Source organism: Setaria viridis, chromosome 4 (genome assembly GCF_005286985.2).
Source record: "Setaria viridis chromosome 4, Setaria_viridis_v4.0, whole genome shotgun sequence".
Lineage (NCBI taxonomy): Eukaryota > Viridiplantae > Streptophyta > Magnoliopsida > Poales > Poaceae > Setaria > Setaria viridis.
This window is the reverse complement of record NC_048266.2, coordinates 30213222-30225498: the sequence shown is the minus strand read 5'-3', so window position 1 is coordinate 30225498 and position 12277 is coordinate 30213222. Positions and strand designations below refer to the sequence as shown.

Genomic DNA, 12277 nt, shown 5'->3' with positions numbered 1-12277 from the left:
TATCTAACATTCTCAAAATTAGTAAAGTTTCTCATTTGAAAAAAAAGGAATTGAGGTACCAAGATCATAAATTTGTTTAAACTACATTAAATTGAAGTGAGCATGGTTATTCTTTTATTTATCATTATCTTTAACAAATAAAAGGATTATATTCTACACTAGATAATTCTCTTTGTCTTATTTGCTTTCTTGATCAAATTTTTGATCCAAGGTATTCCCCCAAACTGGTTGTACTATAATATTTTTTTACATTTCAAGTTGTAGGCTCAATGTGTCATAATTTTGTATTATTTGAGCACATTCTTGTGAGAAACTGCTTTGTAAAGTTGTTAATGGGAAAGCTAGAAAACCTATATTTTGAATAAATAAAATGTATTTGTATTTTCGTGATCATGTCTGAGCATGTATTTTATTAAGAGAAAGAGAATTACAATGACATAACTTCGAGAGAACCGTCCAAACGTAAGGTTGCAAATTCACCACACATATGGTGGCAAGTATAAGTATCCCTAAAAGGGTGATTTCTGGAAAAAAAAATAAAAATCATCGAGAACAAACTTTCATCCATGTAGAATAAGCTTGAGCCTCTTAGAAGCCGATCCCGAAACTGGGGAAGCAAATAAAAGCCAGGCCCAAACAGGTAGCTGAAACAAACACGGACAAAGATCAAGTTGAAAATCTTTTGTCGGGGGAAGGTAATAGTGCTGTGGATGAAGAAGGCGAGTTGTTCGATTGGTACTTTTACCCAAAGGAAAGGAAAGAGAGAGTTTCGGTTCCTTATTTAGCTGGTCAGCAAGGAAGAAAAACCCAAACCGATGGAGCTGGTGAAAGAATCAAGTCGGCGAGGGCAACGTACGCGCCGGCCAATCGGGGCTAGCATAGCAAGTAGGCAGTAGCATCGCCTTGGCACCTGCAGCGCCGGGTAGCTCCGGTTGTCTCCTAGTTGTTGGACCTAATCCGTCCTATAAACCCAACCGATCATCGCAACTGGGGCACAAAGATAACACGCCGGCCAGTTCATCAGGTCGCGAAAACAAGGGGCAGGCCCTGGCCGTGTCCCTATAAATCCCAGGTGCCCTCCCCAATAATCAACTGGGCAATTGGCATCATCATCATCAGCTTGAAACCAACTCGCGACGGATTGGAGCGACCGAACGTGATTGTTGTGGATTCGGGGGCCGGGAAGTCTGAATCAAATCCAAGACGCCACATGCGGAGGCACATGGGCAACCCCGCCCGAATCGGGTATGCCAGTGCCGATTCTTGGTTGGGCTGTCAAGAACAAGTTCAGCGCCGAACCTTGATCGCTCTTTTGTTTTTTCTTTGACTCCATGAGCAGACGCTGTCAGTCAGACCGATCACCCAGTTGCGGGGGGTTCACGCGGTTTCGCTTGTCCCCGCCCGGCCCGCATCTCGTCCCGACCCTCCTCGCTCTCCCTCCCCTTGGCCTTGGCGTGCGCGTCCCGGTAGGGTAGGTGGCGGCGGGCGAAGAAACGGGGCAGCTCGCCGTGCCACGATTAGCAATGTCTCCCCGGCCGGTCCGGCGGGGCGCGCGCGGGGAGACGACGCGCTTTCTCCCCCGCGGAGTCCGGTCGGTCAGCTCGTCGCTTTCGAGTGTTGTTTTGCCTGCGCCCTCGTCAACGTCCTGCTACTGTATTTTGTCGAGTATGCTGCCGGTGCCTGCCCGTAGACGGTTGTAACACCACGCAAGACGACGCAGGGTGTACAGCGTGGCACCGTGTACGTGCGGTCGCCGGGGATGCAACCAACCGGTCCTGCACAGCAATGGAGCGAGGCTGGTGCCCGTCGTGCCAACCTGTCAGCGCCCTGCTCTGGTTGTCAGTGTCAACGTCCTGTGCGTGCTTTGTTTATTATTGTCCTCCGTCCTGTACGGTTGACTCGGTCGTGTGTATGCTGCGTGTGTGTGTGTGAGGACGTGGCGGCGTACGGTGGTGCCGGTGGGAAAGCGCGCGGGATTGGTCAGCGACATCCCGCTCACCCTCTGGGGTCTTGGACTTGGGGGCCGGCGATCTGTCTGGCGCAGGAACCATCCTGTTTCGGTGGATATGTCACGTCGTCGGGGATGACCACGTCGATGGGATGGGAGTCGTCAGGACAGGCGCGCGCGGCCGTGTCGGTTCCCACGGCGGTCGGCGGCGGCGGGGCCGGGACCGGGGTGCCGAGGTGGGTGGGGATGCGGCGTCCCCGTCGGAGGCGCGGGTGCCCGAGGAAGGTCGCCGGCGACGCTTGACTCGGTGAGTCTTGGTGCGGCTCCAGCGCCGCCGACGGGACAGGAGTGACGGACGACGACTGAGGTCGGCTCGGCTCACCTCACACAAAGCGAAACTTCTGTGTTTTTTTTTTTTTGAGACCTAGCGAAACTTCTGGATGCCTGCGTCGGTTTGTGTGTTGGAGGCCCAGCATCATATATATATAAAAGTTGAGCAGATCAGCGTGGCCCGCGCCACCGTCGTCGCATTTCCTTCCTAGGGAAGAGACTCGGGTCCAACCCAACCCAATTTAGGCCTGGTTTGGTTCCATTTGCTTATTTTTAAGCAAGTGTCACATCAATGTTTAGATACTAATTAGGAGTATTAAACGTAGACTATTTACAAAATCCATTACATAAGTGGAGGTTAAACGGCGAGACGAATCTATTAAGCCTAATTAGTCCATGATTTGACAATGTGTTGCTACAGTAAACATTTGCTAATGATGGATTAATTAGGCTTAATAGGTTCGTCTCGCTGTTTAGCCTCCACTTATGTAATGGGTTTTGTAAATAGCCTACGTTTAATACTCCTAATTAGTAGATAAACATTAATGTGACACTTGCTTAAAAATAAGCAAAGGAACCCAACGCCCCCGAAACTCCCAACAAAAACCGGCTCCCGCTGCTGTGTAGCTACTGAAACTACCTTGTCAATTCAATGGTTTGCAAGTCCACACAAGCAAGTTTCCAATCGTTATTCCGGGAATCTCGGCATAATCAGCTGGCTGTTGATCGATGTTCTTCCAGAGATCATCAGATGCTGACGAATGATTTCACTCCGCTAGCGAAGTAACTATTCGATGCAGCAGCAGTACTGGTCGAGCGGCGGCACGCACTGGCCGCCCTTGGGGTACCCGCCGGCGGTCCGGCACCAGCTGTCGCAGTCCGGCCAGAAGTCCCCGCACTTGCCCCGGCAGACGTACCTCGCCGCCCCTGAGCAAACACAAAACCCCAGTGTTACATGGAGCCCAGGGTCTAATGCATCGAGAGCTACCGTGAAATTTACATTTCTAACGACTTTTGACATGTATAGGTACTATAAGATCATCTCGTATATTTGGATACCTAAAACTTATTTAGGTGTAGGAGAGAAAAGATTTAGATAATATTTTTGTACTTCACTCCAACAACATACCTAAAATTGGATACTTATATTTTCTTGAGGGACTAATTATACCAATCCATATAGAAACTCTATTGGATCAAGGAGAAAGGAGGGAGAAATTTAGATCATAACCTATTATACCAATCCATACAGGTAATCTATTGGAGCTGTTCCATATAGATAATCTGCTGGAGCTGTGTTTTTTTGTTTTTAAGGTATTCTGATGGTTTCTAGTATAGCAATCCGGTTTAGGTAAGCCGTTGGAGATGTTCTCACGCAAACAGAAAACAGAGCTTTGGGCACAGTTTGGGCGTACCGTAGGATGAGAAGGTAGCAAGGATGAGTACAGCGACGACAATGATCCTGCAGGCGGCGGCACAAGAAAATGAAGCAGCCATTGGCGTCTGTGCTACTGTGGCTCTGCAATTTGATGAGGTGATGGCACATCGCCGTCGACGCGAGCTTAAATGCAGTGTCAGGCCGGTCCAAGGCTTACTTCGGGCAGTGCTGCCGTTACTACTGCTGCCTAGATCTCTGAAAGGTTTTTCGTCAAAATGTGTTTATTGGCGTGGCACACAAGACGCGGTGACCGATTTTTGTGGTCTGGACTCTGGAAAGAATAGAAACAGACACACCTTTTCTAGTCTCAGAATCGGGTGTGCGTTGCTGCTTTTCAGGAAGCTGTACAGAAATCGTTTCTTGTTGCGGTCACAAACACATTACATTCTGAAAATCAACCCAGCCAACACGATGAGCAGACTCCAGATGTGCAACCGGCAAGTCTTGTTAGTTGTTACTGCTCTGGTCTTTGGAGCTTCTGCAGGAACACCTTCGATCTTATATCAGCCTGACGGGGAAAAAAGGGGATGGTCAATTTGTCAGTAACCCCAGAAACAGAACAAGCATTCGCATGTTTTAAGGCACACTTCTTCAGCAGTAAAAAGCCGAATCCTTCCTACCTGCCGAGTTGGCTCAGGAACACGGTATTTGCAGCACAGCTTCACTATCGCGGCTGCCGAATCAAGCGAAATGCGATGCCCAACTGAGATGTAGACTGGTTTCAATGAACCAGGGCAGGAACGCATCGCCTGGCACAAACAAAGTTCAGTTCCATCAGCTTAGCTAATGCAGTAGCATTCATTAGATTAAAACTGCTGCACACATCTAGTAGCATGATATAGAATCTATCTTACCACGCCCCATGTCGTCCCGGACCGTCCAGTCAATGAAATGAACTCCTTATCGCAGTTTTCTTTTCCCTCGAGCTGCCTTCTGACTTCAGATTGGTTAAGTCCATCTACATGATGCAGCTAGGCGATGGAAACATTGGAATTAGTCTTCTCTGGAAGAAGGGAACACTGAGAAGTTGAATTGTGTGAAGCACAGAAATGCAGTGAGAGTGACTACTGACTTCACAGTAGAAAACCAACAGCTGTACTTGCGAGTTGCAACTACAGTAAATGACCTACATTTTTCCCAACTCCGATGGTAGGAAGGTCTGCAAGGACGCCAAGATGACAAGCTAAACCAAAACCTGTTGAACATACAAGTTAAAGGGCATACATAAAACAACTACTGTCATGAAGAACATAAAGGATAGACAATGTTTGATTTTACATTCATGAAGCTTGTAGGTTATATGCATAATCAGAAAAGATGTACCATATCACCAAGTCTTTTTGCAAATGATTCATAGGGCTGAGCCTTTCTTTTCTCAAAAATGCATAAAAAAGAAACTGTAGATGCTCTATTTTTTAAGGATACTAATAGCCTTCTATGCACAAGAAAAAAAAGAGGCTCTATCTTCTATGGGTACTAATACCCTTATATACGCAATCAAACAAGATGCTCCATTACACCAAGTCTTTTTTGCAAAGGCACTTAATTCTCGAAATAGAAAATGGGATCACATAGTGTACAGTGTCTTGTAAGAACATTGATAATCTTACTGTTATGAACTGAGGCTCTTATAAAATCCAATAACATGGTGGACACAGCATAGATCATTTTACAACCTACAATCTAATTCCACATGTACAAAATGGCCACATGATCAACTAAAACGTCAAACTGGATATATGCAACAAGTCAGCTACTTGAAACTATCGGTGTGGAAATGAGATTGTCAGCATCAACAAGTGCTTAATGTGTTTTACCTCGCGGATGGAGTAATCCATTTCCATCAACCATGAGAACCTTCCAGGGCAGAATGGTAAACTTTAGAAAAGGAACTGGCAAATACAGATGAATAATATAGCAATTCTCAATATGTTAAATAGAAGTTGCAAGAATATCTAAGGGTAATTAAACAAAACATGTCATAAACTGAAATGGTTAATTAAAATGCATATCCTCAGTAGTCAGTAATCCTATTTACAGGTAAAAGAAACATATGGACAATTTCCTTTCAAAACCTGAACATTCTGGAAACTGGAAAGTGATGACATCACTTCCAATTGAAGTACACAGGAATTTTCCTTCCTCTAAATTTTTAACCGCATGTAACAATAAACAATTTTACCTGAGGGTAGAAATCATGTGCATTGTTCTTCACCTTCTCCAAGAGTCCAAGAAGAATTGGAGCCTGTAAAGATAGACAGCCTTGTTTATTTGTTTAGGATACAGGTTGGTACATTTTAAAAAGTACATAAAAATATACTTGACAAATCTTATACATCTTTATTAGTGCTCACAAAATATAGAAGTTTCAAAAGACAAGAAATTATCTCAAGTTCTACAATACCCTGGCTCTTGAAGCAAGAAGAATGAACGATTACACAGGGCGTGCTGCACTTATGGCAGCAATGAGAACAATTTGTGTATTGGTTGAAATATGCAAAAGACAGGAACAACTAGTTGAAAACAACAGCACACCCTAAAAGTGGTGCAGGATACCTCTCTGAATGCAAGGAAACCAGGAATATACGGCACTTGCAGTTGAACAACAACAAACTCTTCATGGACAACTTCCAAAGTGACAGCATCTAGAATCACCACTGCGGCGCATGCTGTGGATGGATCTTCCTTTAAGAAGCTAATGTCAGTCCCACCAATATACTTCAGTTTGCCCCTTGCATCTTCACCTGAACTTGAGCCTACCGAAGGTAAACTCCAAACAAAATCATCTTCAAGAATAATCTTGCTCTTGAGCATGTCTTGTGTTCTAAGAGACCAATAACCAACAAGAGGTTTAAGTCAACTCCTCCTGACAGATTGTAGAGCTGATGAAAAAAAGGGGGTGAAAGGCATACTTGATCCATTCTTGTTTCTGCAGCACCAAATCATAGTCATCTCCTTCTTCTTGGTGTCCTTGTTCATCACCCATTCCTGTCTTACTCCTAAGAAGACTGAAAATTCTTGTACGGTGGTTCTGTATCTGTACTTTCCAGGGAGGATGACGAACACTGACAAATCTAGCAGTCTCCTGCATCAAATTAAAAAAATTGTGGAATTGGGATATTCAGCAAGCTTACGGGTTGATGTTCAAAGACCGATAGCATTGTGGCGGGCTCCCAATGCAATTATTAGGGGGCTGTCTGCAGCGATCAGAAAAGAATCATGCGCTGGTTTTGACACAACAGGGGCCGCCCCCAAATGTGAAAAAAACGAAAATACCCCGGGCGCGCGGGGGGGGGGGGGGGGGGGGGGGTAAGTGGGGGGAATCATTCTTTTCCTAAACAATTCCCCCGGAATTATGGCCCCACGAAGAACATAAGCACAGGTCTTTGGTCGTTCGCCCCAGGGCCTTGAACAGAAGCGAGCTGTACTAACTCTCGGAGGCTCGTCCATGGAGGTTATTAGGTTAATTAGGCGACATCGCGGTGCGGCGTAATTCAGGAAAGAAGGAAGCGGGTTAATATCTGGAGAGAAGGGCAAGACATTCCTACCTGATGCGGCCATGCGGCGTCGGCGGCCGAGCTTCCCCTTCTCGTCGGAGGCTCGGAGCCGTGGCGAGCGACGACGACTCTCGTCGGCCGTCGTGCCTTTTGGGAGACGAGACGACGTAGCTAACTGGGCTGGGCTGGAAGACTCATTGACAGCCCAAGAGACAGAGTATGTGCGACATGGGCAATTCACAATCTGGCCCAACAGTACTCGACGTATGGGCTGCACACTACGTCGTACACGTCCAGCTTTTGTAGAGATGGGCTCAAATTGCAGATCTCCAATCCGAGAAAAAAAAAATTCAAGCGCGAACGTGTGAGTTGGTGTCACATTTGAGGGTGTTTGGTTCCTCCAGCTAAAATTTAGTCCGTGTTACATCGAATATTCGGAAACTAATTAGAAGGACTAAATATGAGTTAATTATAAAACTAATTGCACAGATGGAGGTTAAATGGCGAGATGAATCTATTAAGCCTAATTAATTCATCATTAGCAAATATTTACTGTAGCAGCACATTATCAAATCATGAACTAATTAGGCTTAATAGATTCGTCTCGCCGTTTAGCCTCCATCTGTGTAATGGGTTTTATAAATAATCTACGTTTAATACTCCTAATTAGTATCTAAACATTCGATGTGACAGTGCTAAAAATAAGCAGCCGGAATCAAACGCCACCTTGATCATCTCCTTCATTCTACCAGTTGTGTCATGATCATCTACTAATATACAGTAATCACACCAAGAAAAAAAATACACAGAATCTTATCTGTAGCTCTCTTGACACACTATCAGACAGACAGCAAACCACACCGAGAAGAAATGAAACCCTCACGATGCCAAGGCATCAGCAAGCGAGTCCACGAGCGCCAGGTCGATCACTCTCGACACTTTACAAATCAGGCCTCCCAGAGCTTTGAGAATTGAGATAGCTCAGCCGAAGGCTGTGCCGACGTACTCGACGTCGAAGAGGAGCGTGGAGTTGGGCGGGATGACGCAGGAGGTGGGCTCCCAGCCTCTGCACCCCGCCCCCTTCTCGCCGTAGGCCAGCGCCGGCGGCAGCTTCAGCGTCCGCTTACCACCTGAACAAACGCACACGCATCCATCGGATTCAGTTTGTTCAGAGAAACAACAAGAGTTCATTGTGTGGGTTCAGTTTGTTCGGTTCAGGAACGACCTGCGAGCATCGGCGGGATCCCCTCGCCGCCTACTATGCCCTGATCCCACCCTTTAATCACCTGAAGAAACAAAACAACATTCTCATCAGGATTATTCAGGAAGAAAGAGATACTGTGCTGTGATGATCTGCAAATTCTGCAGATCGACTGCAGACTAATCCTGCAGGTGACAATTCGACTCTGACGAACTAGCGTGGGAGCATTGACTTGGTTTGATTCGCACAGTACCTCTCCGACGCCGACGCGGAAGGTGAGCGGCTTCCCGCGCTTGTAGCTGCTGTCGAACACCGTGCCGTCCTCCAGCTTGCCCGTGTAATGCGCCTGCACGCACCGATCGGAGCAACAGAGATTGTCAGCCGGCGTGCAGGCCGCTACTGGTTTGGGCATCGCATGAACTCAATCAACGAACGAACGCATGGAAGCCCTGAACGGCACTGACCCTGATGAGCTGGCCCTCCTGGGCGGCGGCGCCGGTGCCGACGACGCGGTCGCAGAAGGCGAGCCCGGACGGCGCCACCTCGAGCGGGCACTCCCCGCCGCTGTCCGCGGCCTCCGCCGCCGCGGGGAGGAGGAGGAAGCGGGAGAGCACGGCGGCGGACAGAACGGCCGCCGCGGCCTCGCGCCGGCGGAGGACGAGGCCGGCGCCGGGGCTCTTGGCGCTGCACGCGGCGTCCGGGCACGGCGCCGGGCGAGGGTGCCTAGCGGCGCCGGGCTTCGGGAGGCTGAGGAGCAGGCGGGACAGCGGCGACGTGGTGGAGGTGGACGGAGCCATGGCCTGCTGCTGTGCTGGCTCGGCTCCCTGGACGCAGGAGGCACGGAGCAGGTTGCTCCAGTGGATAAGGCGGGGTCGCCGGCCCGCCGCTTCTGAATTGTGGCGTGTGATTTTTTGACGGTTTGGGCTCCGCCGGCCTGGTGTCCCTCGACGACAAGCCCAGCCCGCCTCCACACACAGACACAGCTGAGAGAGGAATGCCTAATTTGTTTTGTTTTGATTTTGTTTTGTTCTGTTGTAAAGCAGGGTAAACATTTTCTCCAAAAAAAAAAACGCTTAAACATGTTCCAGCACAAACGGAAAGCGAAGCTTAAACTTGTTCTAGCACAAATGGAGATATGGACACAGACAGGAGAGTACACAACAAAGAGTGCTTATCGCATACAATTTCAGGGCAAGACAAAGACACGAAATATATGCCCGATATGGAAGGCAAAGACCGAACCCAAATGTCGTTTTTTCGCATGGATCCTGCTACACAAGAAGATTCTCACAGCTAACAACCTGGCAAAAAGAGGCTGGCCGCATGACCCCCAATGCAAACTATGTAACGCTGAAGCCGAAACACCAACACACATTTGCAAAGATTGCCTATACACTAAGACAGTGTGGTCCAAGCTTACAACCTGGTATAGCCTGCAAGGCCTACCAGCAAGTGATTCAACCCCCTCGGTAAGTGGATGGTGGAAGAAATGCAGAGCAAAACTGGATAAGCAATCGAGACCGACCTTTGATGGCCTCATCATCTATTTCTGGTGGAACATATGGAAGGAAAGAAACAGGAGAGTCTTTAATCATGAATCCAAATCAACTGAAGAGGTAGCGTACTTAATCAAAGAAGACGCCCAGCAATTCAGCTTCGCTACACAAGGACCAACAAATCAGTAGTCGAGCATCTTGCTGGTTCGATCACCCTCGTCAAACTAAATATAAAGCTGGTGAAAGAAGCACCGGAATTGTAGCAGTGTTTCTTGCTTTCGTTCTTCAGTTTTCAGTTTCAGGGAATTTAGTTGTCTAGTTTGCTTGGGAGTTTTTGTTTTGTTGAGTTTGGACGGCAGTAGATGAGATACTGCCTGTTGTACAGACTTGTTCCTTTTTCCTTTTTTTTTCTCTTCTAATAAAATTTACGGCAAAGCTTTTGCCGTTCCTTTCAAAAAAAAACAAATGGAGATGTAGTCAAGTACACACCCATCTAGTGGATGATCAAACGACACACACCTAAATCACCTGACTGCCATGTTGCCCAAGAGGGACGGCTTCATCTCTCGACCAGGAAATTCAAAGCCAAGGAGGCGACACAGTCACCTTCACCTGTCGATCGACACGCATCCGTGATGCTTGGAATCGACAGTGCACAGAATCACCAGAGCCCTTCTCGCCTACCTTAAACTTCAAATGCATTACAGTCAACGCTGGAACAGCAACCGCATACCTCTTTGTGCCCAGCTCACCAATTGCGCCATGAAAAAGTTGGAATTCTTGGAGCTCCTCTGTAACGTAAACAAAGGAACAGAGGGATCTTCGGACTTGTGATATGACCACTTCTATTACGGCCTCCATTCCAGTCTCCACAAATGTTAAACACATTTCTGATTTTTAGAACCGATGTACGAGACATGTTTGGTTCCATAGTGCTTGGTATATTTCTAGGGGGGAAATGGATTTCATACTGTGTTACATCACGATTTATCAGGATGTTTTGTACTAAACTGTGAATAACCCTAGTAAAAAACTAAACCAACATATCCATTCTCTATCCTTCCAACATACCCATCCTCTATCATCCCATGTACTATCCCAGCTTTTGTGATTAAAGGAGAATAGTTGTAGCCATGAGAAAGTACGTAGGCTTCATCTCATTGCTACTATTGAGCATAATCTACAATGATTCCACATAAGTAATGGATGTGCACCTGCTGCACGATGACTGGATTATCCCTGCTACGATTGAAAACGTAATTAAGCAGTCCTTTCCATATCATCCCGCGCCGCCATGTATCCATATAACTGTTTGGAGCCACTGTTGACAGGAGTTTTAGCAAACCTCAATGAGAAGATCTGAATCATTGGAGATGGCAGATGTCTCATGCAATTTTCCTCGTTAGGATAGCAAGGTCCCATTGGAATCTTCTCTAGCTCCGACACAGCTTCACCAAAGATATAAAAATTGTCAGTGACACGGAAACACATAAGTAATTCTTCATGCTGTAAGGTCGGTTAGAGTACAAGACCATAACACATTAAGGGGGTGTTTGGCACACAGAGGTTAAATTTTAGCCCCTGTCATATCGGATGTTTGGCACTAATTAGGAATATTAAATATTGGTTAATTACAAAGCTAATTGCACAACCCCTAGGCTAAATCGTGAGACGAATCTATTAAGCCTAATTAGTCTATGATTTGACAATGTGATGCTATAGTAATCATTCGCTAATGATGGATTAATTAGGCTTAATAGATTCGTCTCGCGATTTAGCCTAGGGGTTCTGCTATTAGTTTTATAATTAGCTCATATTTAGTCATCCTAATTAGCATCCGAACATCCGATGTGACAGGACTAAAGTTTAGCCCCTGTTTCCCAAACACCCCCTAAAAAAACACAGCGAGCCAACAACCAGTCGTTCAAACGCTTCACTGCTGACAATTCAAACGCTTCCACAGAAATCAGACCAGTAATTCTAGAGGGTCTGGACTCGGCTTTCCCAGAAGAGGAGATCAAACGGGTCATTCAACAAATACCAAGTGACAAGGCACCGGGGCACTGCTTTTTTCAAAGAATGCTAGGACATTATCAAACACGATGTTATGAATGCAGCAAATGCTTTTCACCTCCTCCGAATATCGAGCTTAAGCCTGCTGAACTGTGCTAACATTATCCTTGTCCCGAACAAGGAAGGAGTTGAGACATATGCAACTTCGCCCAATAAGCCTCATCCACTCGTTCGTCAAAATTATGATGACAAAAGCAATGGCCACACGGCTCGCACCGCACATGAATGCTATTGTCTCCAAGAATCAGAGTGCCTTCATAAAAAAACGTAGCATCTATGACAACTTCATGTATG

At 46.6% G+C, this 12277-nt stretch overlaps 2 protein-coding genes across 3 annotated transcripts; both read right to left on the bottom strand.

Moving 5' to 3' along the window:
* Nucleotides 1-2900: 2900 nt before the first annotated feature.
* Nucleotides 2901-7410, bottom strand: LOC117853275 (uncharacterized). Of its 2 annotated transcripts, XR_011898060.1 has the most exons (11): nt 7265-7410; nt 6629-6801; nt 6273-6540; nt 5899-5961; nt 5534-5573; nt 4847-4911; nt 4571-4687; nt 4337-4465; nt 4013-4224; nt 3694-3911; nt 2901-3205 (listed from the first exon to the last, which is right to left on the bottom strand). XR_011898060.1 is itself a non-coding variant. In XM_034735665.2 (9 exons), exons 2-9 carry the CDS (start codon nt 6700-6702, stop codon nt 4171-4173), a joined length of 810 nt encoding a protein of 269 aa, XP_034591556.1. In that variant the 5' UTR covers nt 6703-6801; nt 7265-7410; the 3' UTR covers nt 3995-4170. The 2 variants fall into 2 exon arrangements, 1 of the variants encoding a protein (XP_034591556.1); XM_034735665.2 differs by lacking the exons at nt 2901-3205; nt 3694-3911 and having other exon boundaries at nt 3995-4224.
* A 505-nt stretch (nt 7411-7915) lies between these two features.
* Nucleotides 7916-9300, bottom strand: LOC117853276 (peptidyl-prolyl cis-trans isomerase FKBP13, chloroplastic). Its single transcript, XM_034735666.2, has 4 exons — nt 8879-9300; nt 8668-8760; nt 8439-8499; nt 7916-8343 (listed from the first exon to the last, which is right to left on the bottom strand). Exons 1-4 carry the CDS (start codon nt 9209-9211, stop codon nt 8195-8197), a joined length of 636 nt encoding a protein of 211 aa, XP_034591557.1. The 5' UTR covers nt 9212-9300; the 3' UTR covers nt 7916-8194.
* Between the last annotated feature and the right edge of the window lie 2977 nt (nt 9301-12277).

Bases quoted from the DNA above. Each gene is read 5' to 3' on its own strand.
- LOC117853275 (XM_034735665.2), bottom strand. From the start codon at position 6,702: ATGGGTGATGAACAAGGACACCAAGAAGAAGGAGATGACTATGATTTG. The intron at 4,912-5,533 runs GTAAAACACATT...TATGTTCAACAG, and splicing joins TGGATTACTCCATCCGCGAG to GTTTTGGTTTAGCTTGTCAT. The intron at 4,466-4,570 runs GTAAGATAGATT...TGTTTGTGCCAG, and splicing joins CCGGGACGACATGGGGCGTG to GCGATGCGTTCCTGCCCTGG.
- LOC117853276 (XM_034735666.2), bottom strand. From the start codon at position 9,211: ATGGCTCCGTCCACCTCCACCACGTCGCCGCTGTCCCGCCTGCTCCTC. The intron at 8,500-8,667 runs GTACTGTGCGAA...TTGTTTCTTCAG, and splicing joins TCCGCGTCGGCGTCGGAGAG to GTGATTAAAGGGTGGGATCA. The intron at 8,344-8,438 runs GTCGTTCCTGAA...GCGTTTGTTCAG, and splicing joins GATCCCGCCGATGCTCGCAG to GTGGTAAGCGGACGCTGAAG.